Genomic DNA, 27240 nt, shown 5'->3' on the forward strand with positions numbered 1-27240 from the left:
TCCAAGGCTCGATCGGGAGTTCTGTAACTTATGAACTCACCGATACCCCCGAGCAAAACTGGACTTTCCAAAAGTGCAGGTTTTGGTTAATTTACCTAAAAGTTTCTTATTACCCCCACACAGGTTATATCTTCACCCCGTCAGTCTGTAGATTTGTTTTTTGGTTGGTTAGTTAGCTAGTATGTTGACTTGTTGGTTGGTTGGTTAGTTGGTTGGCTGGTTGGTTGGTTGATATGTTAGTTGGTTGGTTAATTTGTTGGTTGGTTGGTTGGTGAGGTAGTTGGTATGTTGGTTGGTTGATCAGCAGCATTATGCCAAAAACAGCTGAGCTGAATTCCATGTAACTCAGTTGAAGGATGGGACAAAGGCCAAAGAAAGAACCCATTATATTTTGGCACAGTTTAAGAGAAAGGCATAGTTTGAATTTTATCAATTGAATGGTGTGTGTGAGTGTGTTTGTGTGGGAGGAAAGCAGATTTACTCATTCTTGTTTAACTGCCTGATTGCCATCTGCATTATCAGTGAGTTTTACCATCTCGACTCTGAGACTCAGTCAAGTCATTAACAAGATATTACGTGTTAATTAAGGAGCATTGCATTTATATGGATTTGTCACCTTTGGTCAAACCAGGGATAAACTGTCTCAATCTGTTTCCAGTCTTTGTGCTGAGATAATCTAACAGTCTCCTGGTCGTAGCTTCATTAAAAATGAAAGCAATTTCCCATATCTCCGAAATCGTCAATCTCTCCCTTTAGTATGACTCACTATTAGTCTCAGTTCTGAGGTTTTCACACGTGTTCCTGACCTTTTGTCCATCACAGGATTTAGTTCATCTCTGTGCGGCCATTCAGAGAAAAGAACTCACTATGACGAGTCTCTGTCTCCGTCCTGTCACCTGCTGTCTTCATTTCAACATGGGGACTTTGTGAGAAGACACGTAGGATTAATTTCCGCCCTTTCACCTCTTGTGAGTCTTCTTGACCTCGCTCTGTGATGTGGAGGGAATTACAGCCCATCGTGTTTTCCCTCTGTGGCCATTTGAATTCATTGAATTCCAAAATAGATTAAATAAACCCATTCAGCTTCTTCTTTACACAGGAACAACATCGATGGAGTCATAGCACATTTCTTTTAAACGTCTTGTGACCTTTGGCCCTACACACAGATGCACCCCTGCAGGAGACATGATGCCTTCAAACCTTTAACAATCAAGCAGAATCACTCCCTCAGTATATAACGCAGCCCAAAGCCCAGTCGCTACAGTCGTCAGTCGAGCTCAGATCAGTCCCGGCCTTCAGAACCAAATAGTGTAGATACCATGATCTCAGTCTCCTCCGTCGTCTTTACTCTGGTGCTGTTCTCTGAGCTGAACAGCCCCTTGGTAACTGTAGCTTCACCTACGACGAAAGGAGAAGATGGTGTAATAGAGCAAGACGGCCTGAGTTCCTTTCTGGGAGACGAACCCATGATGGAGCAGGCCATGGTCCCGCCTGTGTACAGAGGAAGCCTCATGCTGGACAACGGCATCAGAGATGAAGAGGGGAACCCTAAGATCTTCATCCTCTCGGTGAGTATCTTTGCATATTTTTTTTATACCCAATGTTTACTTATACGTTTATTATCTATAATGGGTTAAACAAGGACCAATGCTTTATAGACCAGTTATAAACCAGCTTGGTTCCCAGCTATAGTTCAGCCAAAGGGATTTTTAAAAACCTGGCACCGTTTTTTTTAAATCAGATTTATTTGAAACTGATGAATACAATGAATTTCACTGCTTGAAAAAGTATTGTGCCCTGGGACCAGTTCAAATAAACAGAAATGTTTCCTATACATGTCATGATATAAATGGACGGCGTGCTTAATTAGATCAAAATTCTCTACATCTCCAGTTAGTAACACAAACTTTCTTGATTAATTCATTTGAACTTTTCATCTTTGAAAATCCATCATCCTCCATTATATTGGGAATTTAAAAATCTCAAAATCTTTGTGAAATGGCTCGATTCCCCAAGACGTACCCAGAAAATATAGTTTCATCATTTGGGTGAACCCATTCTTTAGTGTCTTTAGTTTCCAGCTATTTTAGAGGCTTCTCGGTTAATTCACACCAAATAAGTCGTCTGGTGATTCTCCGTCGTCTCCGTCACTCATCTTGCATCAGCACCGTTCAATGACCAACACCAACAAAGAGCACGGTACCTCCATCATGTGCTTGAACATTTGACCTCGTCCTCTTATCCACCATTAAGTCTATATTTCACACACGTCTATGAAAATCGTTTATGACAGCGATGGAAAATGGGAAGTACCACAAGCTGAAAAAAGGTCAAACGATCACAAGCCCATAAAGCCTATGAATTTATTGGAATCTCAGTGGGAAGAATGATTATATATCTGTGCTTCCACAAACGTTGGGTTGCTATGTGTAGAGGGTTTATCTGGCGGCTGGGTCCCCGGTGTGTAATGAACATGGTGGTTATCTCTGTGGTAATGGCTAACAGGCAGCCCTGGTGGAGAGAACAAAGCCATCTGGGTGAGCCGGGGCTGTGGAGGGAAACGGGCCACTGTGATGCCGTAAAACCCGGGAAACACATTTCTTCCATTCGGGGGGGGGGGGGGGGGGGGGGTTCCTGTGGCTTGGATCAGCTGCTCAGAGGCAGATCCAACACCTGCACTGCAAGTGAAAGAGATTATCTTAAAAAAGCTGCCCCTGGACGATCCAGAGTTCACAACCTGTCGCATCTGTGTGGTCGTGTGCTGTCACTGGTAATCACTGATCACTGCTGGGTTTCAGGACATGAGGCAGAAGGGACACGGGACTCGGGGGCTGAACTCGGGCCTCAGCCGGAGCCTTCCTCTGCTCGCAGACCACAAGTTGAGCCGCACTCCGGCCGAGTACAGTTTCAAAATGGACCGAAGAGACACCGACATCAACAGTGAGTATCTGGAAAATCCTCTCTCATCACAGTTTACCATCTTTCTATTTCCTTCACTGATCAAATCTCTAATCTTTCCCTCGTTCTCCCAGTGCTGCGGTGTATGATCGGACGAGTGTACCGACCCTGCTGGGGTTCTGCCAACGCCAACTGACTGTGCAGCAGAGGGCTCTTCCTCGTGTCTTACACTGAAATGCATTTCTATGTCGAAAAGAAGAGTTTAAACCAAACATGTACAACAAAATAAAACTTTATTAAAATTCACAAGCATATTTACAGTGTTGGTTTTGGGGATATTACAGATTAAATAACTGTCGAATCACTGATCTGCTGAACCGAGGTTTACTGACCAAAACAATGTCACAGGTAAAAACAGTGCAATTTAAACTGGCCCAGAAATGCTTAATAAGTCTGTTTAAAAAAGTAAACAACCAATCTTCATGATATATTAACTAATAAAGTGATATATCAAAACAGAAAGTCACCACTTCCTGCTTCTCAAATGTCAAAACGTTCTGTTTAAGAATAGTTTGACTTTTTCCACTTTCATTATCAAGAGTTTAGAAGAGAAACAATCATAATCAATCAGAACAAAATAAGGACTCAACTCCATGTGACCAAATGAAGTGTGTGTGCATGATGCTTAGACTCTGAAGAAGCTGGTTAACTTTCCCTGTCCTGAGATCAGCTTCTTCTTACCCGCGGCCTTGGCGACTTTCTTGCCGGGCACTTTGACCGAGACACTCGTGGTTCGTTTCTTCTCCGGCGGCTGGTTCTCTGATCCTCCGTGTCGGTCAGAATCCACCTGCTTCCTCTTGCTGCCCTTGCTCTGTGTGTTATCACCGGTCTTCTGTCCGTCGCCCGGGCCTGCACCTCGGGTCGGGGCATTTCCACTTCTTGGCTTGAGCGCGGCTCCCTGCTGGATGCCACTCGGCTCCTTATTTGGACATTCAGACGGAGGCTTGGCTGGAATAGAAAAAAAAAGCAATCAAAAGCAAGTGTGAAAACTTTTGGAAGCAAAAAACAAGGGGGGGGAAATGATGTGACGAAATTGCTGACGTTAGCTGCTACTTGAAGCAGCTCTGTGTTTATTCTACGAAGCTGAAATTTAACATTTGTCATGTAACCTGATGGAGCAGAGCCTGGACTCCCCTGAAACAAAAGACAGGAGGGGAAATGGGCAAAAGGTCTGTGTGTGTGTGTGTGTGTGTGTGTGTCGTTTTTTTTTACTACAGATGTGGGGGTGTGCAGGTTTTATAGAACGGGGATTCATTTAATGGCTAATGGTAAGTACTGGTCCCAGGGCTGGGACTGTGCAGGGTTCACGGCTGGAGCTGGGAAGGTGAGCCTGGGCCTCGGTCCAGCCGTGTGGCGTCAGAGGAAACAGAAATATATCCCAGCAGAAAGGGAACGCTGCTCGACTCGTACAGAAAGTACCCATAGTATTTCCAGAAGTGAAGTTTGTACCTGAGCTTCTTCCCTCCGCACCGGAGCAGCTCTCCTCATACACAGCTGGAGGGGTCGTGACCTTTGGTGCAGGGTGCACGCAGGTGGGAACCTGGCTGCTGCTGGGGAACTCCAGCACACGGTTGAGTGGCAGCTCCTCTTCTTCTTTGTACGTGCACGCAAACTGGGATCGCATGACTTTGTCTTTAGGCTGGAATGAATAAAAAAAAAGATAACTTTGATGCAGATGATGTGATGTCATGGTTAATGATGAAGGATGGAGGATGGAAGTTTCTGGCTGAAAAAACAAACAAACACACGCTCTGGGTTTTTCCTTTGGTGTTTTCACGGCACTCCATCTATCGATTTAACTCAAAGTGGTTGATAAGTCAGGGAACCATGAATATCTTGTAATCTACTGGTTAAAATAACCCAACATCTGGCTTTTGTCTGCAGTGGGAATGGATACAACTCAGTCCCTGATCAAATGACTCCGCAGGGTTTAAATCGGCTTTGGCTCCGATCGACAGCGATGGAAAAAGACACTGGGTGAAGGCGCTAATTGGGCCGGACAGCGAGGTGAGAGCTTCTCAGGTTCATTCGTGACGTTTAACACGATTCACTGGTTTCCATCTGTTTTTTTGTTTGACATCTAGTTAGCAGCATTTCACCAAACCTACTAGGGGAAGGATGAGGTATCGGTCAGGGAAGAACCCATTAGAGATAGGGTGATTAAAGGCAGACATATTTCAGGTACTGGTTGGTCTCTGGGGAGGTTTGTGATTTACCACATTTTCAATCATACCTCTGTATTTTAACAACTGATGAGCACCTTAGTCATTGATAAAAGTTGATAAATCATGCATCAGTCCGACTCTCACATCAAACAGTATGCAGGGTTATCACTTATATTTCTAAGGCTGTGGCGCAGCTCCTCATTAAAAAGCCTTCTCGGAAAATCTGGTTAGATATAACAAAGTGAATGATACTGAAGACTTCAATCCCGGCCCTGGGGCACACAGATCCACGGCTTTTCATCCACTGTTTGATCTACGCCTGCTTGGGATTATCACAATCCAAGGATTTCACCCTTCAGGCCAGTGGGCCACAGTAGGGAGGAGAAATCTGAGGGGAAAAATGCAGCGAGCAAAGCTGGGTGGGCCTGCGAAGCACAAAGGGATCAAAGCCTCTGTGCTTTTCTAAATTACTTCTTAAGAGAGCACCTAAGACAAGGGCAACCTTAAGTCTGGGGCACACTTCAATAACGGAGCTAGAAATGTACGCCGGCCCGGTTGCATGCTAATGACAACAAAAAATATGCCCCGGAAACAATGGGAGGGGATGGAAGAGTGAACACGGCCAAACCATGACTGACGGAGAACATCTAATCCAATTACAACAGGTGGGAGCCCGACATGGCACCGTGTGGGCAGACAGTCCTCATGCCTCTGCAGACGACTCTCCTGGAGTAACCCCGCTCAGCACCTGACCAGACGCCGGAGACACCTGACCCGAGACATTCCTGAGAGCGCTTCCAGGACCAGGTGCAAGCAGTCCCTGCAGCTTTGAGTTTTCGACATGTGTTCTCACGCGCAGGTGATGGAAGCGAGAAGGGGAAACAGGTGCAGCCATTACGGTTTATCACCGGAGAGTTGCTCAGGAAATAAAACTTATATTCTGGAGTATTATCGTGTAATCAAACGAGTCTTCCCACAGATATCATTTCCAATATAGCAGGCGAGCAGCAGTGAATTGGCATTAGGAGCTTTACTCCAGGTTGGTTTCCTCTGTTTGGATCGTCTGTGGCACGGAGGGAAATATCTGGAAATGCCCCAAAAAGCAGAAACTAGATCCGTCCATATCTGTGGTTGCCAGTTGACGTCAGCGCATGATGAAACCGCTGGAGAAGTACGGGATAAAGTCTTTCAGCAGACAACAGGAAACAATAACCTTTCAAGTTTCCCTTGCTAGTCGAGTTACGCGACTGATATGGCATCTTCAAAGTGAAATTGATGCAGAAAGCTTCCGCTCACCGAGTTCAGGAAGCGGTGAGCTGCCCAGGGACCATTACGGCGCACTCAAACAGGAAGGCAGCCAGATTGTGGCGAGCTAAAATGACATCTGCTAGCGCAATCAAATAAAGGAGCCATTTAACTAAATGTGTTTCGCATACATGTTCAAAAGGAGTTCACACAGCGGAGCTACTTAAAGTTAAAAGATCAGTCCTACCTCAAGAGCTAACGTTTACCAGTGTTTGTGGGGTGACTCAGCAGCGGAGAGGGAGGAAAGAGCAGATGCTTAAGTAAACGTAGCAAAACCGCACCGTAAAAAAACAACTACAAGTCCTGTATTCATATCTTATTCACATATTATTATCTGGAAATAAATATAAAACAGGCCCTTTCAGTGTAATATTATAAAAATTATGTTATTGGACTACTACAACGGATGTGGTTAAATACAAGGAGCATAAAGCTGGAGCTGTGTGTCCTACAGATAATGGAGTTTTTGAGGCCGATGCTGATATCAAGTTTTTAAAAACCCAATAACAACAAACAAGCACATATTATATATCAGTGTTTAAAACAGTATAAATGGATTTACACTCCTAAACCAGACATCGAACCTGCATTACCCACAATGCAACTCTAATAGTTTTATGGGAAAGAGTCTCCATCTGTCTCCGTATATAGACTGGGCCCCTACTGGGTGGTTTTTATAATAACTGCACCTTCAAACCATTTAAGAGTCCAAATCTCTTTTTTTGCTCAAAACAGAAAAAAAATTGCAAGAACAGATCTTCAAACTGGCAACAGCAAGTTAAAAAGGAAGTAAACAGGAGAATCTGATATCAGGTAAACAGTGAGCTGCCCTGTGAACTGTGGGTGATGGGGGGGAGGCATCACCGGGATTGGTTAATGGTCTGAATTCCACTCGAATAAGTCATTTTGTGCCGCGGATTTAAACTTCAGCCTCAAACCAACACCGAGAGCTAAAGCCCAGCTGTGCAAACGGGAACGGTGGAAGTCAGTTAAGATGGGAGCTTCAGCTAAGCAAACAAATAATAATACCGAGGAGAAATTACAGGATATAAAGACATTATTTTCAATGTTTGCACATCTGATTCAATTTGAGGTAAGTGATGGTTTAGATTTGGCGCCCTGGGACCGGGGGGGGCCCACGTTACCTTGGGTTTGAGCAGGTCCAGCCGGCTCTGGACTCGGTTCTTCAGGGGCTCTGGAGAACATCCAGTGGACACTTCAGGAGATCTGTGGAGCGAGTTGTGGAGGAAAAGCAAAGAGTTGACAGATCACGTTTACAGGGAAGGTTCTGGTCACATTAACATAGAACTGAGCTGATGCTTGTTTTTGGATCGGAGCCATTCCATGTCAATCCACCTCAGACATTATGTAGCCCCCCCCCGACCACAGCCAGTGGATATTGTTTTTTTTACAATATTTTGATTTCAGACGTTTGACCAGAGAAATTGTTCCAGTGTGGTGTGGGAGGATTTTCCTTCATATGGTTTCAGTGGAGAGTTGTAGGTCTCATGATGCTTTAATTGCTGCTGCAGGGGTTTTCCCCACACGGACTGAATCCTGCTAGTAGTGAAAATGGTCAAGTGCAAATCAATGTGTGAAGGATTCTTTTAAAAGTGGAATACTTTTTAAAAGTAATTTTTCTACTTGGAACAATCCCGTTGTTTCACTGTCGATTTATCTGTTTATAATATTACAAATGTCCTAAAATATCAGAAAACAGAGCTTATCATGAGAAATGTCACAATTTTCCTGGAACTTAAGTTGCTCTGAAATGTGGAGTTTTGGTTACACAATCATATTTTCACACATTTGCATGGCAACACTTGCTAATTGGCACTAAAGGTAAAAACGACATCATCTTTAGGTGCTGTTCACATTTAGCAATGCTCTGACATAAGTGACATCACCAAGCCACATTTTTAATTAACTAATTAGCACAATCATCTGTAGTTCATTAGTGCCAATTTGCCAATTAGCACTAACCTTAGCAAAGGATGATGATGATAAGGTTTTTGGTAATGAACCACATATTTGATGATGGTGCTAGATGAGAATAATTAGTCAGTCGGATTCATCATCAGGAAACAATGGATGTAAAAAACTAAAAGCCATCCATTAGACATGGAAATGTTTTATTCGGGACCAAAGTGATGTCCCCAACAGATTTGAGATTTCCATGGCAGGACGGCTGAACACCTGCATTTCATATAATCATTACCAATAAAGAAATACACTGCGCTATTAAAAACACAAAAGGCTTTTTACTGCATGCTGCGACCAACCTGAACAACGTGAGGACACATGTTCCCTCAGCTCCACACAGGTCGGGCTGCTCCTCAGACAGCAGGTCGGCCTTGTTGGCGCACGGCGGCGTCAGAGCTTCCTCGTCCAGCAGCGCCATCAGCACCTTCACCGTGTCCCGACCTCCGAAGGCCGTGGCGTGATTCACTGCGTATGCTTTCGGCTGCGGAGCAACAACAGGTACAATCAGTGTGGGGGGGGGGGGGGGGGGGGGAAGATGAAGGTTCTTCTGGTCCAATCTATGGATGTCAGTTAGGAGACACAAAAGCCCAAAACTGTGGCAGAGGTTTAACAATACCCTGGCAGGGCTGATCCCCGTCCCGCTTCCATTGGCGGCCCGTTTCTGGATCTGGTGTATCTGGCAGATCCTCTCCTTCAGCTCCTTGGTCGTCTCCTCGGCTGCAACGTACAACTCGTCTCCGCTGCTGCGTCCCTTCACCAGCGCCGCCCTGATGGCCGCCACCAGCTTGGCTCCACATACGCTGAAATTACACAGTGACACTCACGTTGACATAGATCTGTTGGGGAGAGCTAAACTGTGCCATAGGTTGAGAGGAGAAAAAAAAACTGCCTTTGTTTTGGAAAGGCTCTCCTGGAGGAGCACACACACACACGTTTTCATCTGGATGGAATTAATAGTGTTCAAGAGTTCAGCCAATATTTGCCAACATGAATAACTCCCCCCTAAAGCTGAAAAGCCAGGGCCGTAGTCTGAATGTCTTCAGGAGATATACGGCGGCTTCACTTTCAATTAATTGGACACTGACTTTAAGGGCTCAGAGTAATTGTTTCTGTGTTAACATCCAGTCGAGCTTTATTTCACAGTAACGCGGCCGTGCCAATGCTAACAGTTACGAAGCAGAAAATATGCTCCACATCCCCGTTAGAGTCGCTCGGGCCCCTGGACACTGTCCCTGCGCTCACAGATGCACCGTCAGCGATGAAACTCCAGGGACGCTCCTCCGCAAAGATTTCTGGGTATTTGTTTCGTCCACGCTCGCACACTGCGTTCGCCACACGTCCAAAAATCACAGCAACATATCACTCCTGTAGTTGAGTGCACTAAAGCGTGTTAGAAGGGAGCGCGGCAAGGTGGAGAGGCGGTGGTCCAACCCTGACCCCGGCTCTGATGCGAGCGGGCCGGCCTCGGTAACAGAATCATTTGGGAAAACAGATGTTCACTGAAACAAGCTGGCCCTGAACTCTCCATAGAAGGTGTTTGTATGACGAGAGGTAGTACTCCACTGAGAGAGTAGAGGCACTGCCTGTTGAGAGACGCACTTTGGCTCAGTTAGTCTGTGTTTCATCAGACGTGGAGCGCTGCGTGAACCGAGAACCCTCTGACTAGCAGCTCTGGTCCAATCCACTACAGCACAAACCCTCCAATGTGTTGTTCTGGCCCCTGGGACCTCGACCTCTACGGCGGGTTCCCTCCGCGGCTTCTCCTCAAAGCTCAACCCTCACATGATCGACCATCTAAATCATTTCTGATAACCACTTCTGATGTGGTGCCAAGTGCCTGGAACATCCGAAATAATCTGCAGCAGTATGGAGAGTGATCTGCGGAGCTCCAGGTTTGATGATAATTCATCAAAGTGAAAAACGGGAACGAGCCCTTTGACGGAGACTTTGATGTGGGAAAGATGACCAGGCTTTAGCAATCCCGATGTTATCGTGAGAAGCTTAGATGGGAGTCATTACGGGGATTCCATTGAAATAATAAGCTGCCGTGGGACAGGTGGATTTCACGATCGCAGGTGTTATTGCAGGGGTGCACGATTATGAGACTGTAGCAGCAGAACAGCAGGGCCTCTACAGAGCCTGATTAAATCAGGTTGAAACAGAATCCAACCTCCAGAAGAGAAGGAAGCAATACAGAGAAAACTCAAATCATAAAGTTTCACTGTGCTTTGACGCCAAGTTTTCTTGCAGCATAAGGCCACATTGAATTAAAATGTAGTAAACGTATAAAGTTGCATTACTTAGAATGGAAATGCCACGTATGTACCAGTATGTTCGGGTCAGTGGTTTGATCTGAAGTGTCCTTGGGCAAGGCATTGAACCCCAATATAAATTGGCGCATGATTAAAAGTGCTGTGTGTATTGAATCTCTTTATCAAAACAGAAACTATTCTTCGAACTCTTTATTGTTGCCTGGGTGTGAAAAACCTGATATCTTATTTTCAGTTCAACAGAGTTCAGGTCTTGCCCAATCTGATATTAGAAACAGTTGCTCTAGGTGACATCTTCCTTCAAAACTGCAGCACACACACGCAAGGACTTGATTAAACAAATCTTTTCCCCTTAAAAAAATAAATTCAATTAAATTCAGCCAAAACAGGGACAGTGGTCGGGCTTCTGGGACTCTGACCACTAAGTGAAGTTTGCAAAAATCCAAAGAATAAGACTTTTAATCCTCATCATTCAGACGAGGTGACCTTGTTAAAGAGGAAAACCATTGGAAACAACAGCTCTACGTGGCTTGATGGTCTCCTGCCCGAGTTCGAGGAACCGGTTCACCCATGGAACCCGTCTCTGATGAGTTCCTAGAAATCTCCACGCCCTGTGGAGATCCAAACTTTCTATCTAATCTGGTCTGGACAGTTTCAGACATATCTAAATCTTCCAAAGTACTGTTGGACCGGGGCCATAAACAAACCGCTGCTGAGATCATCCAAAATCCGAAAAACGAAAACCAAAATAAATGAATTCCACCAGAATCTCTCATAACACCATCTTTCACTGTAACTTCGGTGACCTTCTCTATGCATTTTAAAGCCCTTAGTGTCATATTAAATCAGCTGAATGAAATATGATATATTAATGAGATAAATTAAAGATGGTACTGATGGGCACTTCTGTTGTATTTGGACAGATCCATGCAGGATGATTGTTTTCCTCAGTTTACAGACTTTAGGTTAAGCTAATCCAACCGGCTGCAGCTTCATACTGTGAGAGAGAGAGTTATCAATCTTTTTTAAATCCTGGCAAGAAAGCAAATGCTCACATTTCCCAATACGACAAACGATCTACACAACATGAAAATATACCACATATTGCACAACACAGCTGTTCACTTCTACTCCCGTTGTCAAAAATTCCAAGTGCAACCCTGCGTCACTTTTATCACCTGGATTTAAATATAATTTAAAGCCAACAACTGAGCTGGAATCCAGCAGGAATTCACAGTTGTGTACCTTGGGTCAGGAACCTCCCCCAGTATTTCTTCCAGGTTGTCTACAAACTGGACAAAGTCAGTCAGGCCTTTGACATGTTTCCTCAGTGGGTCAGACTCGGCTGGAGCGTAGCCCTTTCCTCCGAGCTGGATGGCCCTCACGAAGGAAGTCACAGCCTGCGGAAGAAATCTAATTAAAGTTGCACCGGTTGCTTTGAATTCTAAAAGTCATAGTTTTGGTTTGCTTGCGCATGTGCCGAGTGGGAACGTGTCTTACCAGGAACAGAGACGTGTTGGCGCTCTGTGCGGCGTGCTTGACGTCGGTGAACGCCTGGCGTCCCAGAGCGCGAGCGGGGACGTCGAGGGTTAGAGCCACGGCCATGTCGTTCTTGGTATTAACGAGCAAATTCAGATAGGAGCAGAAAACCCTTCTCACTGCCATTTTCATCTACGGATAAAATACACATTATTAAGTTACACACACACATCTGCAAATGCAACCAGGTTGTGCAACAGCTTCCTCCCACGGGCCACGAGGCCGTTAAACACCTGACACTGCACAGGATTCATTTGGTTTATCAATTTTAAGGGTAAAGTCTGCATTGAAAAACGAAAATATAACATGTTAATCAGAGGCGCTTTGGACAGAGCCAGACACGTTCCCCCCTCTTTCCATCCTCGTGCTAAGCTAACCAGATGCTGGCTGGAGCCATGTATTAGAGCCGGACCGGCAGGAGTGTGGTTTCGACTTTCTGCTGCGTCTCTCCACCGGAGAGCCACTGAACGCATTCGTCAAAGTGTCAAAGTATTCCTTTGATAAAACTCATTGTGTTTATCAACTACCAAAAGGGACAGTAGCTTTATTGCCTGAGTAAAACCTCTAAAACAGCAGCTGACAGCCTGTGTTAAACTCCCCCAAAAAAAATTACATCACCCGAAACCGGTGGTGCAGCAGCAGCAGCGAGCCTCCACTAAAAACTCATAAATTTGCAAGTGACAGAGGAGTGGAGGAAAGAGACCGTGTTGCAGGAGCACTTGTCCAGCCCCACATTGTGTGTTGTGTTTTAAACATCTGCTTGGTAATTGAATTCACATTGCACTCTTAAATCTGAGCGATATGATATAGAGTTCCTGTCAATAAGTGCAGGATGGAATCCAGACAGAAATTAAGTATGCCTATGAAAAGTAAATGCATGGACTGTTGCCAGCGGGAGAAACAGCATTTCATATTACGGAGAAACACTTAGTACGAAGGGGAAAAGGTAAAGTGGAAATAGTGGTTTTCTTTTGGGAGTTTAGATTGCACCTTGTATTAATATATATATTAATAGTGGGTATACCTGGGAGCTGCAAGACCGGCTTATACTAGACGGTGTTGACGGGACTGATGAGTCTGGCAGCCCTGAGAACTCCATCGTGCCTGTGAGGAACTCAAACAGCTGGATCTGGGCAAAATAATACACAAAGAAACATTAGAGAGGGAAACTAATTGGTCTAATTTAGTTGCCAAACTTATCCTCCACCCCTACAATCAACATCGCGGCGCCCCCCGCTCACCGGGCTCACAGGCTCCTCTGGGTCAGCGTCCACTTGTCTCAGCTGTTTGTACATGCGGAGGACATCAACCAGGTCCACCGTGTTGGAGCGTTTCAGGAAGGACTCGTACGCCTCCACGATGAGATCATAGTTCTCCAAGCGTGCAGAGTCGGGGGCCGGCAGGTGAAGCTTGCCGAACAGTAAGTGTTTCCAGGCCATCAGGACATCACTCAGAGACACTTTGAACTCTCCGCGGTGCTGTCACAGGGAGAGAGAAAGCAGTTAGAGCAGAGGCCCTAATTAGTGATGGCCTGGAACCAATCAGCTCAAAAGCAGGGAGACCAAAGAACTGGGCCGTGAGCGGACTCCGCCGGAAACCAGCGGTAATGTCATCAGTTATGGATGCGATGACAGGCAGCCTGATGGTTCAATTGAGCTATGTCATGACGATGATGTGAAATGGGCTCGTGTTGCCTCGTCTCCGGGACACCAGATGACTTGGAGCCCTCACAAATGTTTTCAGTGTGTTATTCTGTTATTAGTCAAAAGTATTTTGACTGTTGCCTTCGTTTGCCAGTTTGCAGCCGTTTGTTCAGCAGATTAAAGCCAACTGCAACATATTAACTCAGCCCATGAAGCCATATTAGGTAAGCATCCGCCCCGGGTTCAAGAACTGGTCAGATTGTGTTCCTAGAAAGTGAGAATTGCACTTGTTGTTGAGCTCTTCTTTGGTGTTGTTGGACATTATTGGCTTGTTATAGTAGGTGTAGTGAGGAGTCAGACACAAACACACATCAGTAGAGCTTTCTCTGTTCATATAGAATAATTTAAATTCAATCTTAAACCCCAAAAGGTGTCTTTGAATTATAGGGAGTAATAACGTGGCATTTAATTAGTTAATTAATGCTATTGACTGATGTGTAAAGTCTTATCTTGACATAGTTAGTAAGTATTTAAGTCTACAGAGGGATGAATGTATTAGTACTTATAGTATATTATGTACTTTTGTGGTTTTTAAGGGTATTTTAACTTCATAAACATCATATTTGTGGTAATACTGTTATAATATTGTTGTAATGTTGTGGGTTAAGAACAGAAAATTGTTGCACCTTGGTATGAGACTAATTGGAATTTGTTAATATGGGCTATACACATTGATTGGCTGATTGGTTGGTTTTGTTACCACTGCTTGAGTGTGAATGTGTGTGTTTGCACATTTGCCACTATCTCGTTCCTTTTGGTTGAAATGAACAAAGGGGGGGGGGGGGGGGGGGGGGGGGGGTTGCTTGGAGGGACTTGACCATTTACCTGTTTGTTCACTTCCGCCACGGCCAGCTGCAGCACCATCATCATGCCGTCGGCCCCGTGCACGGTGGTCCTCTCAGACTCCAGGACCCGGGGACACTCTCTTCTGAAGGTTCTCACCAGCAGCTGCAGACGGTGTCCTAAAGCCTCCATTGCTCCCTGGACCAGCACAAACAGGAAGTAACTCAACAACAAGTAACAACAAGTGTGTGAAACCACTTTGTAACCTCGAGTGAGCCACACAAACAACACAATGTGACTTGTGAGGATATTGAATGACTTGATAACAGAGCTGTAGACGTTTCCTTTCCCACTTCCCCTGTAAAGAGAAGGTAACTTACGTGTTTCTCAGCTTCTCTCCACAAACACACACTCATGACAGTTTATTAAATATATATAAATGTTTATGAATCACAAACAAGGTTAATTTCATCGTGCAAACCTCAGATGACGCAGCAGCTTCCATGAATCCACGTCCGAGACAACAGCAGCTGATTTCAAATTTTAAATCGCAAATGACGTATTTGCCCTTTTAACCAATCAGCTTGTCGCATACAACGATGGGCGCGTTCTGGTTAAACATAGATTTGTGTTTCGTTTTTCTATGAACAGTTTCGCGTTATTTTACTATAACATGTACATAATCACACTTATTACATTTATATTCACATTATATAGAACTACCGCGGTGTTATTTAACATTTCCCGTGTATGCTTGTCTAAATCTCCCCTTGCTATTTCCCCCTTAGTGGTACAGTCCGTGACGTAGGCGGAAGTAGGTTGAAAACATCCCGCAGGCGCGCACTCTTTGATTCAAGGAAACTACCAGAAATAAACGTGGTAAAGTGACACGCACGGGGCCGTATTCTGAATGAAAGTGTGTATTAATTATTCGGGGGTTCTTGTTAAGTTTTGTGTCGCAGTGTTACCTGGTAAAATCCAGTAGAATCCAGTGTTTTGTTGTGTTGCTAGCTTGTTCTGTCCTGGGAGTCACGTTGTAGCTCCTTGACAGATGGAGCTTCACCGTTATTTGACAGTTGCACCTTTTCACGAATGATTAGTTTAGTGCTGGATTTGACATTTACAGCTTGTATTTCACCAGCCTCTGTCATGGTGGGGAAATCCGTCCTTTCTGTGATACTTCATTGGGATAACATCTGAATAAAAGTTGAATAAATGTCAATTATATTACAGCTATGTGTTTTTAATGTGAGCAGAATTGAAGAGTGACTGATGTAGTTTGGGTTAAACACACAAAACACGTCCTAATGTTTATGTTCGCCCATGTCTGTTCAAATATATGTAAAACAGGTGAATATGTGAACGAGGTTTGGTTCAGGGTCTAACTGAGCTCTTCAGAGTCTTATAAATATATTGCATGTTTTTAATGTCATTGATGGGATTATAACCAGCATAAGAACATCAGCTGTTGCTTCAGTTCAATTGATTTATGTGCATTTTTAATCACAAAATATCTTATTAAAAACTTACAAAGCACTAGAACCTGATCAGTATTTGTAGATTTGCTCAAACTAGCTGTGAAAATATGGAAACAGTGATATAGAAAGTATTTTCTAGAAAATCAATTTAGAAATTTAAGTAACTGTTTATGGATAAAATAGCCAATCTTCAGGTGTGTGTTTTTTGCCGATGATGCAAACGTATGACCTGACCTGTTGCATTTTTAATAATATGAGAATGTTATTATGGCCAATAAACAGGCTTGTTTATTAATTTCCTCTTTATTCCTCCTGATGTACAGTTTAGGACTGAAGCCGCTCGTACCACAGCACACATCATGCAGGAGGACTCCAGCCGCAGTCCCAGCTACACGGTGCCATGCGAGGACTACGTCCACGTGGTGGAGTTCAGTCCGTTCACCTCAGGAACCCCCGCCTCCCTCCTGGCCTACGGTGGAAACCAGTATGTGGTAGTGAGCACCTGCCTCTTCCCGGTGAGAGATGCAGCTTCACACGTTCTGGTTCACCTGTTGCACGTCATATTCGTTCCTCTATGAAGACGTTCTTGTTCCCACAGGAGGAGGACATGGAGCTGGAAGGAGTTGAGTTAAATGTCCTTCGAGCTTTCCATCATGAACTACGTGTCGATGCTCTCGCCTGGAGCCCTGAATCCCGACTGGACAGGATACCCACCATCAGGTACGTCTGTGGCACTGATCAGAGGGTCACCCTTTCTCATGAAACATGTTTGGAAGTGTCAGATTAGAGTTTTAATATGTTTCAAAACATGTCACTTGAGATTTGGGAGCTAAACTGCATCTGTTTGAAAGCAGGTGGCTACCAAATCAACATTTTTCTTTATGTTGATTGCTCGTCTTGTGGATTCAGACACTGCTGTAACATTTATGTCTCTCCTGTTTGTCTCCTTACATGCTGTGATGTCTGTCATAAATCTCAAACTTGGATTCATCAGTAAACGTTTTTCCCCATCATCCACTGTGAAATGATGGTTTGCCTTAGCCCACCCCAGACGTCTGGCCTGGCTTCCCCTCCTGAGACGTGGTTTAGAAACGGCTCCTCGTCCTGTGTGACCGCCACAGGACAGCCACATTTTAACCTTTCTTTTACTGACTTCCTTATGTTCTTTATTTAGCAAATTCTGTATCTGTGTTTAAGTTGCACTAGTAGCTCTCAGGAAACTTAGCCTGATGTATTTACCTCAACTTGGTCTCAGACTTTTGGAATATGAATTACTAAGTCAATCACCAGCCTAATTAATTACCTTATTGGCCCGACTTGGCTATTTTTAAAACAAGATAATATAAATGGTGAAAACACCTGCAGCTCCAGTGCCTCCTGTTATGTAAGAGGTCAGCAGAGAACTGTAAACAGGAACTTGAGGTTCGTGTCTGTTAACACAACAGGGTAATTATTAGCGAACATTCTTCTTGTGACCAGAACAAGAGGCATGTTGTAGTGAGAGCACAGCAGCCACGCTGTGTGAAAGTAGTCGTCACTGTCACACTGCAGCTGCCAGGATGTGAGCCAGTTGTTTCAGGTGGCCATGGACGGGGGGGGAAGTGGCCTAGCTGCGGATTGTTAGAAAGCAAGAGTTTCCTCCTAATTGGAGCGTTGGATGGGAAGGTTCCGCTGTCCCTCTGGAGGTGTCTCGGCTTTCTGTAATTGAAAAAGAAAGGCCGCGATAATTCCATGCCTTCTGTGGTTTACTCCACAGGGCCCTCGAGCCAGGCCTGTGACGTGCGCACATGTTATTGTGCTGATGACTGCCCGCTCAGGTTCCATCCCTCCCTTCGATATGCACGTAATCACGCCTTCCAGGAAAAGTACAGCGTTCTCACAGGCTTGTCTTCGTGCAGGGGCCCAGGGAGAGTGAGAGAGACGAGGGGCGGAAAGGGGGCTCAAGCTGCAGCCGCCACCAACCACCACAGCAGCTAATAATGGGGAAAATTCGTAATACTATGAGAGGAGAGATGGTTGGGACCAAATATACAAAGACATTTTACTGTAGGACGCCCAGATGTTGACTGTGATGCAAGTTGCATCACCAGGCGAACTTTAAATCTCCTTTCAAAAGATTAAACAGAAAAATCTACATTTCACTATTTATTGGTAAAATCTGCATTACCAGTAACAACCCTTAGTCTAACCCCCTGACCATGTGTCTGATGGCAGAGATGAATTCTAACCCATCTGAAAAATCACGGCGTAATTTAATTACACTTTAGTCACATATTTTGGGTCTGACCGATCACTGCTAATCCCTGTAAAACCAGTTGAGAAATGGAAAACTCAAGCTCATGAAGAGAAGAACTGTTGTGGAAAGAGAATTTTTAAATCAGCTCTTTGTATTTTTGCCTAAAATTCTGATGTGGAACAACAGCAGAGCGTTTTTCTTTCTTTCCAAAATAGAGATAGAGCTGAAGAGTCAAAATCTGATGAAAGAATGTTTGTTTTCAAAAGCTGCTTTATTTTACGTTATTACTTGTTATAAGAGAGCAAGAGTCAGATGGAGACTAAGATGAAAAAGTTTCACACTTGGGGATCTTCCCTCTCCCTGAAGATCCAACTTGAAGACATTATTGTCTCTCATTTCTATCATGTGCAGAAAACCGTGATCACAGTGATTAAAAACAACAAACCCACAATTCGACGGGGAAATTCTATAATATCCCGATTTTACTGTCTTTTATTGTATGACGCAGGATTATTGGAGATCAGTGAAGAAATTGGCTTTGACGTTAAACTTAAAAAGGAAAAAGAGCCAGATTGTGTTCCATGCTTTAAGTAAAACAGTAATTTGCAAGGTTAGAATCTAATCTAATCTAATCTACTGTAGCAGTAATACCCTGAAGCACGTTAAGGGTGTTTGTAGTGACATCATGCCAACTCCATCTGTGCCTGCGACTGAAAATGTGTGAACCGCTGTCTGTTTATTCTGGTGATATGTGTGTGTTTTTCTTGTCATAAGTGAGTTAGTGTAATTGTGTGAATAATTGCAGGCGCTGGTGTATACTAGGACTGATTAAAGGGAAAGTCCTCTGCCTGGCTCTGCGCAGCTTTTTTGAACAGAGACATGCGTAAATGGCGTGAGGAATCTTGTTTTTCTCCGTGTTTATCTTAGCGTGCAATTAGAATCTCCCTGGCAGCGCCTCCACTGATCGCTGTCCAAGTTCCTACCACACACACTGACACACTCGAACCGGAGGTGTCAGTCCCGGCGGCTGCAGGCGGGTCCGGGCAGCGAGATGTCGTCTGTCATTGGGTCCGTGCAGGCTGACCCTGTTTGCATGGTCTCTCTTTGTTTATTTTTACATCCTCTCTTTTTTCCTCTTTGCAGATTTTGCACCGCTGCAGCCGACAGAAAGCTACGCCTGCTGACATCTGATCTCCAGGATAGGCATGAAGTCAAGGTACTGCAACATCTGGAGCACATTGGCCAGAATGCCGCTTGTCGGTTGGCCTCAGACTGTCTGTACTTAGCACTGACATTTGGTACTTAGTGATACAGGAAATGTAGCCGTACGCACAGAAAGCAGAGCTGCTGCCAGTGTAGAAAAAGTTTGCTGGGAAATACTCACTTTTATTGATCACCTTTATTATTAATAACGTGGTTTCTTCATTTACATGTTGTTTTTCTGTGCCGCTGCCTAGGTGATGGAGGGCCACACCAGCTACATTAACCATTTGGTGTTCGAGCCCTCAGAAGGGAAACAGATTGCTTCCGTCAGTGACGACCACACTTGCAGGTCCAAACCATTTTGTTTTTGTGTGTGTGTGTGTGTGTGTGTGTGTGTGTGTGTGTGTGTGTGTGTGTGTGTGTGTGTGTGTGTGTGTGTGTGTGTGTGTGTGTGTGTGTGTGTGTGTGTGTGTGTGTGTGTGTGTGTGTGTGTGTGTGTGTGTGTGTGTGTGTGTGTGTGTGTTCCCAGCTTCTGATTTTTCAGTTCTGTTTTCTGTTAATGGTGCAGAAAGCCCTGAGTGTATTTCCACACTGAAACTTGATGCTAAGCACAACATGCTCCGGTGTGACCGTGCGTAAGCACAGAGCCTCTTTGTAGCTTTTCTAGCTAATTGGTTAAATATGGAAATCCAATTAGCTGCAGAAAGATTTTCCTCTCTAAGGGGGATCTATAATAAGGGTCCCAAATTTTCCTTTTCAATTAATGCCAGAGGGGGGAAAAAGTGTGTCAGTAGCCAGGGTCACTGCCGGGGCAAGCCCCTCTACATCAGGAGGCTGGTTCTCTTTCTACACGCAGAGCTGGGCCCTGTCTTCTATTGTAAATGAACAGTAGGTTTCTGAGTTCCTTTTAAGTTCAGATCATTTTAGACTCAAACCAAAACAGTTGCAGTGAGGTGAAGATCAGAGCTGTGGGTGAGAGTTCTTTTAACAATAGTTGAATCTGCTGATTATTCTTTTCATTAAATGTTTGATTTTAAAATGTGAGAAAATAGAGTTAAAGTTTCCCAGAGTTCCATGTAAGAGAGATCAGATGGCTTTGTTTGGCTTAACAAAGGTACACAACTAAAAATGTTAATATTGGTTTATTAAAGTGATTTATTGTTGTAAGTGACACTGTTTTTAGTCATTAAGGCTGTTTTGAAAACGTCATTGACCGTAACATCAATGTGGTTTGGTTTTGATTTGGTAAGAGACCATTAGGATACCAATGGTCCAAGAGATTGTGTAGTTTGTGCCCCCACCCCCGTTGCCATTCAGTCATCTAGTGTGAACTCACAACGACGGCAAGAGTCCGGATCACACTACAGCAAGTTGTGTGGTGTGAACTGAGCATTGATTGGCCCAATTTGAAAGTTGTGTAGTGCGAACTCCGCTTAAGCAGTTGTAAGGAATCTATCATGCAGAAAATTTGAAAGGTTGGTTTATTGGCCAGCCTTCTGGTCCATTATAATGCTTGACCACACACACACACACACACACACACACACACACACACACACACACAATAATCTATCTTCCCCCTCATTGTGTATCTTCTCGACCAGACAGCTGGTTAATATATCGTCATAAAAGCCACCCTCTCATTGGCCGTCCCTGCCCTGTGCCCTCGTCCTGTCACATCACGCCGTCTGAGATCACACAGAAACAACAAGTCCTCTTCTCCTCTCCCATCCACTCTCCTCTCGCCCTCCTTCCACTGACCAGCCAGAGAAAACAGGAGTGTGCTCCATCTGCTGAAAGATTTAAATTCTGTCATGTTGAGAAAATATGGGACGCGGGAGGAAGACGGAGGCCGGTCCGGGGATAGATCAAGTTAACAGGAGAGGACCTTCCAGTCGGCCCACACAAACCGAGGCCCGGTGTGAGAGGCAGACGCTGGTCCTGCGGAAAGGGAGTGAGGGAAGTGTATGCCTGCATGCATACACTCATGACCTCTCTCATGGCTCTGTTAGGTTTGGCAGCCGTGCCTCTACTATAAGTTTGCTTAGCTTTGTCATCACTGTCCCCTGCAGTTGTGGGAACTCCGGCGTTGCCAGCATGCAACCTGACGCCGCGGCACCTAGGTGGGAAGCCAGACTCCACTTCCTCAGGGAAGTTTACATTTGGCTCGTATTGTCCCAGCAGCTCATAGTATCAGTGCAGCGGGAGCCTGTCTGTGGGGAACTGTGCCACCTAGAGATCACCGGGGCTCACTGCCAGCTCCTTAAGGGATTTGGGGTTGAGTGAGTTCACAGCTGCATTATATATACACACGCTTTAAATCGTTTTGTTCTGTTCTCACTGATAATCCGTTTATCAGGATCTTTTATGTTCTGTAAGGGAACCGAATTACAGCAGCTTGAGATCTCATCCACGCTTCCAGCCTATCGTCTGTTCCAGGCCCACATGTCACTGAGGTTATTGCAGATCAACAAGGGAGACGTGTTTTAGCCCATTTGCATCTTTTGACTGTTTGGCCATCGTGGCTATTCTTTTTACCTCCCTGAAGTCACATACCTTTTAATATTTTCATTTATTTATCCGTTTCAACCATTTATCCATAAGTCTTAGCTTCTTATTTCCATCTCTGTGCCTTCTAAACAGTTAATGTTTGTCTCTTAGTGGCAAAACAACTTGTAAATGGCTCAGGTTGAGAGATATGAACTGTGCACTCAGCACAGCTCAGCACACTGGTTATGGCCAATAAATGTTGTATAATGTTTATGTATATAAAGATTGGACAACATGTCAAGTCCCTAAAAATGAAGCCGATTCATCTTGACGGCCCCCTGATGGCCGGCTTCAGTATAGGCCATAATCCCTCAGCAGGTTAGGTTGTAATTAAGCTCTGTGGAGGTGTTAGTAGATTGGACGTGGATCAAACGTAAACGTCAAATACATTTTCCTCAAAGAGGGTCTTTGGTTTCATTTGGTTTTTAAGTCGTTATTCGATGCTATGAAAACTGGGCGAAAAATCGGGATTGACGGTTGAGGCCGACTAGCGATTGGTGGAGTGTGAGTATCTGGAGGATCTCGATGCTGCGGCTCCATCTGCCCGATTTGCTGCTGCACAGACGCGCTTGAGCTTTGTTTTTCCCTCCTTAAATTAAATATGTGGATATATTCTTAAACTCAAATCAGGATTTCTTGGTTGTCTGCAGTGTTTCTGCATGTATCCCCTGGAGTTACCTATCATTTATATTCACATCTTTTTTGTAAGCTTTAAAGGGGGGGGATCCCTGAACTCACCGGGTGATTGGGGGGCGGGGGGGGGGATCGCTCATCCAAAAAACACAACAAACGGTTTCAATAACCGTCTCAACAGTAAATGTGCAAAAGATAATGTTAGTGTTTCGAATGTAAATTAAATCTTGAGCACCTCCTGTCAGAACACATGCTGATGCAGATATTGTGCACCTCAGCGTTTGGCTCGCCCGGCCAAGCGGTGGGATGGGATTCTGTTGTTTGACTCTTCCAGCTCTCTCCCCTCCAGAGAGTCACCTTCGATTATTTGCTCTGCTCGCCACAATAAATCAGATCACGCAGCGCCGCCGGTGGCATTTCCCGTTTTCCTCCTCTTATGGGAAACCCTGACAAAACCATAACGATCCGGCTTTGATCTCCCTCTCACTTCGATAGCACAACGCGGGACTTCACATGTCCTTTTCAACTCCTGTTGTACATGGAAGCCGCGTGTTATTGCTCGATGTAGTGTTATGCAATTACACCGTGTTTTATCAGAGGCGGTCACGCGTGTTTTCGTGTCTCATGTCTTTCACCTCGTTCTGCAGAGGTTATGTTTTTTTGGGGAGCCGGTGCTCTCCATTTGAAGGGCACGGTGGTTGACCACAGTTTGGCCGTCGGTGGTGTAGCGTGCAATTGAGCTCTGCTTGGCTAGTGGACTAAGAGAATAGGGTTTAGTCGTTGTTTTCCTGGTGTGGTCTGGGGTTTTTTCTCTCCTCTTCCACCCCCCCACCCTGTCCCCCCCATCCCTCTCAGCTCCGCTCATGCTCCATGGTGTGGAGGCTCTGGCTGAGTCTGCTCATGGGCAGAGGGAAAGAAGCCCAGGGTTTCGACATGGCTCTATCCTGCTGCAGGGGAGACAAGGCAGGAAAAGTTGAGTGTTTACTGAGGTCTTCATCTGAGACGGGGCATATCCTCCCCTGCACCGCACCACTGAGGACATCAATCTCTCCAACAACACACTTGACATTCAGATGGTCTTTGGAGGTACTTTTTGGGCTTTATTAGATGATGTCTTCTATGTGACCTCATCAGTCAGCGCCTTCCCATGCTTCACAAGCGTCTGTTTTATATTCCCAGAAACACTTGCAGCCTGCCCCCGTACTCCCCCATCCCCGCTCTCTCTCTTCTAGTTCAGGGATCATTCAGATGTGGTTAACCAGAGATCCAGTTCTCAGGAACCGCAGCGCTCTTCATCCAAGTGATTCATTGCATCCGTAGCGCCTCTCAGCTGCTTTTCTTTTTTTTTTTTTGCGATCACAAGTCTTGTTTAACTGTAGAATTGGCTTATTATTTTAATGAAGATTGGTCTTAATCCTGGCTGGCGTCCGCTCGCAGGACCTCTGTGTTGCGTTTGCATTAAGCAGGATGGTCGTTCAACTTCTTCGCCGCTGCTCTTCCTCAAGTGACGTGCGTTCCGCTGCCCTCGCTGCCCTCCGCAGAAAATGAATGGCAGCGGGCCGCCCACAGCGAAAAATTTACTGTAATGCGAGTGGAGCGTAACGCCGACTCAGGCGAGGGTGATTCCCCCCCCCCCTCCCCCTCCTCCCTCTGCCCCTGCTATCAAAGCTCAATGTAATGCTAGGCTGGCGTTTTCCTTGTAAGAGGAGTCCAGCATAAGTCTGTCTGTCTTCACAGCTCAGGGCCCAGATCCGAGGAAGGAGCCCATTTTCCCTGGAAAAGCCTGAAGACCCTGTACATCACTCGTGCACGACTCACAGGAGCTGGATAAATTAGGGGCAAACATGAAGTTGGATGAAAACATGTCATCTATCACTGGCCTCGCCGTGCGCCATGAAGCCCTGTTAGTCATGTGTCTATATGGAGGGGAAATTAAAGCTTGAATTACGTAGGAGACGAATCAGAAGCGGGAACCATTACACACTTTCTTTATTTCCAGAATCCATCAGAATATGAAGAAATCTGTGTGCTTATTTTTACCAAGGTCATGTTTTACATTGAAAGAAACCTTGGGAAGGTCATTTTTTCCTTTCCGGCTATTATGCAAGCTTACAAGGGCGGCTCAAAATCCGATGCTATTTTTAGAAGCGCGCTCTAAAACTCCATCCTTGTTGTTAATTAAGAGGTTGTCGGGTTATGTTTTGGGAGTTTATGCCAAGAGGGGTTCACACATCAAGAAGAATTAGTCGAAAACTTCACTAATTAGACCCGATTATAAGTCCGGTGTTTGTTACCCCTTCACTATAATGAGACAATTGCACAGGTGTCTCTGCAGCGAGTTCTCATGGCACTTTAAGTTTCTTGTAAAGTAATTTTTTTTTACTGAGAAAGCGAAAGATTCTGCAAATTTGATGTTAGTTCCAATAAAGCACTCAAAGCCCAGTAATTCATGTGAGGTTCTGCTGTCTCATCTCAGCCGTATTCTGTTAGTGTTCGTTTTCATGTTTAATTTATCTCTGCAGGGTGTGGGACCTGGACGGGAATGAAAGCATCACTCTCAGACTTCGCTCTCCTGGCATCAGCGTGTGCTGGCACCCAGAGGAAGTCTTTAAGGTAGGTGGGGTTTGCTTTTAGATACCTGCTCTCGTCATGACTCTGCAACTGCTCCTGTGCCACAGTACGACAACGATAAAGTCGGTCGGAAGTTTATCTGTCCTGTAAAATCTGAACAAGTCACGGGGGGAGTTGTTTTTTAGAACGAAGACAGGAGAGGTCATAGCAGAGAGAAGGTTGGTTTTATTTATTTGCCCTCGGACGCTCTGCTCATCTCAGATGTCCGGATATCTAGTTGACATACTGAATATTATTAAGATGAGTCAAATGAGGCACATAAAGATTATGTTGAGCTTTAAAATAAACACTTTGCTGTGAAATATCTAACTTTAACATAAACGCTCATATTTACCATTTTTATTGTCTATATCATCATAGCAGAGGCTCCAATCTAAAAGTTACTATTCATGGCTTCACTTTGTCAAAGTTCGCCATATGGCAAAAAACAAATCTTCTTTCCCTGTGAGTGAGATTTAACTTTTCTCTTCAAGTGCTTCATCACTTCTTTTAGCAAGTTTCTACGAGGTGAGATGTGTGTTTCCAATTCTACGGAATCACTTTTCGTGCAGCAGTGAAATATCTTGTGAGGAAATGGTGCGTAGTACGTGTCATCGAGCCATGTCTGCAGTTAATTTACAGCTCTTTGGAAAAGCCTTGCTTCAATGTGTGAGGGGGGGGGGGGGGGAAGAGTCTGCCACTGTATAGCGAGCAGCGAGACACAATACATGTTTAAGTGGGATTTATATATTCAGATTACAAAGGTGTCGAGACGGCTCCAGATTCTCTTCCAGCCTCTGACAAGCATGTGAACGAATACTTAGCCATTAGCACTTTGATGGTGTTGAAAGGAAAAAGTTGAAATAGATGGGATGAGTGTCAAGAGATGTGCAACAGCTGGTGTAAGTGACCTGCTTGTTCTCTCCAGCTGATGGTGGCGGAGAAGAAGGGGACGATTCGCTTCTACGACCTGGTCACCCAGCAGGCCATCCTGTCACTGGACTGCGGCCAGTCCCCTCTGATGTCGGCCGACTGGTGCCTCACCAACACCATCAAAGTGGGCGCAGTGGCAGGAAACGACTGGCTCATCTGGGACATAACTCGCTCCAGGTGAGGGGATGGACGGTGCTGATCTGCTCGGCCTGTTGGCCCGAGATGCATCTTAAACCTTTTGCTCCTTGTCCCCAGTTACCCACAAGAGAAACGACCAGCCCACATAGATAAAGCCCGGTTATTCAAGTAAGGACATTTCCTCCTTTAATCTTTTGAACTGTTTGACCTTTCCGCAGAGTAAGTAATGTTGTGTTTGATCCAAAAAGGAATTGGCCTGAACCATTCATATTCTATATTCTAGCAGATTTATGCATATGATCATATTCAAAAAGGTTGTTGCTTCCCTCAGGTGGTCTCGAGCCAACGAAAACCTCTTTGCCACCACTGGATGTCCGGGAAAAATCAGCAGTCAGTTACTCATCCACCATCTCGGACACCCACAGGTCAGTCTGACTTCTATGTGTTTGTTTGGGGCTGACGCCGATATTAGGCAGTAAACAATGTCTACTGATATATCAGCTGATTAACAAATGTAATGTCACCTTCACTGTGTGTTTAAATGTCTTCTAATTGCTTCGGTCTGGTGTCACGTGCTCTTGTCCTTGCAGCCTGTGATGATCGGATCAGCCACAGTGGGATCAGGCCTCAGTTGGCACCGGACACTTCCGCTCTGTGTGATCGGCGGCGACAGGAAACTTTGCTTTTGGATGACTGAGATGTAGACGCCTGTGCAGCACTCCCCCCCCCCCCCCCCCCCCCGACCGGTGGATA

General features: G+C 45.0%; 2 protein-coding genes across 4 annotated transcripts; one reads left to right on the plus strand and one right to left on the minus strand.

The window, feature by feature from the left end:
* Nucleotides 1-1192: 1192 nt before the first annotated feature.
* On the plus strand, nucleotides 1193-27216 carry nup37 (nucleoporin 37). Of its 3 annotated transcripts, XM_053415362.1 has the most exons (11): nucleotides 1193-1568; nucleotides 2799-2940; nucleotides 16521-16699; nucleotides 16783-16904; nucleotides 19564-19636; nucleotides 19878-19972; nucleotides 25329-25419; nucleotides 26345-26526; nucleotides 26605-26655; nucleotides 26819-26912; nucleotides 27078-27216. In XM_053415362.1, exons 1-11 carry the CDS (start codon nucleotides 1320-1322, stop codon nucleotides 27189-27191), a joined length of 1392 nt encoding a protein of 463 aa, XP_053271337.1. In that variant the 5' UTR covers nucleotides 1193-1319; the 3' UTR covers nucleotides 27192-27216. The 3 variants fall into 3 exon arrangements, with proteins under 3 accessions (XP_053271337.1, XP_053271339.1, XP_053271338.1); XM_053415364.1 differs by lacking the exons at nucleotides 1193-1568; nucleotides 2799-2940 and adding an exon at nucleotides 15516-15585 and having other exon boundaries at nucleotides 16508-16699; XM_053415363.1 differs by lacking the exons at nucleotides 1193-1568; nucleotides 2799-2940 and adding an exon at nucleotides 15521-15622 and having other exon boundaries at nucleotides 16508-16699.
* On the minus strand, nucleotides 3175-15246 carry parpbp (PARP1 binding protein). Its single transcript, XM_053415361.1, has 11 exons — nucleotides 15188-15246; nucleotides 14749-14904; nucleotides 13462-13698; nucleotides 13245-13349; nucleotides 12182-12352; nucleotides 11927-12081; nucleotides 9028-9211; nucleotides 8711-8892; nucleotides 7574-7655; nucleotides 4408-4597; nucleotides 3175-3906 (listed from the first exon to the last, which is right to left on the minus strand). Exons 1-11 carry the CDS (start codon nucleotides 15209-15211, stop codon nucleotides 3584-3586), a joined length of 1809 nt encoding a protein of 602 aa, XP_053271336.1. The 5' UTR covers nucleotides 15212-15246; the 3' UTR covers nucleotides 3175-3583.
* Nucleotides 27217-27240: the final 24 nt, after the last annotated feature.

The sequence above is a fragment of the Pleuronectes platessa genome, chromosome 22 (genome assembly GCF_947347685.1).
Source record: "Pleuronectes platessa chromosome 22, fPlePla1.1, whole genome shotgun sequence".
In the NCBI taxonomy this organism is placed as follows: Eukaryota; Metazoa; Chordata; class Actinopteri; order Pleuronectiformes; family Pleuronectidae; genus Pleuronectes; species Pleuronectes platessa.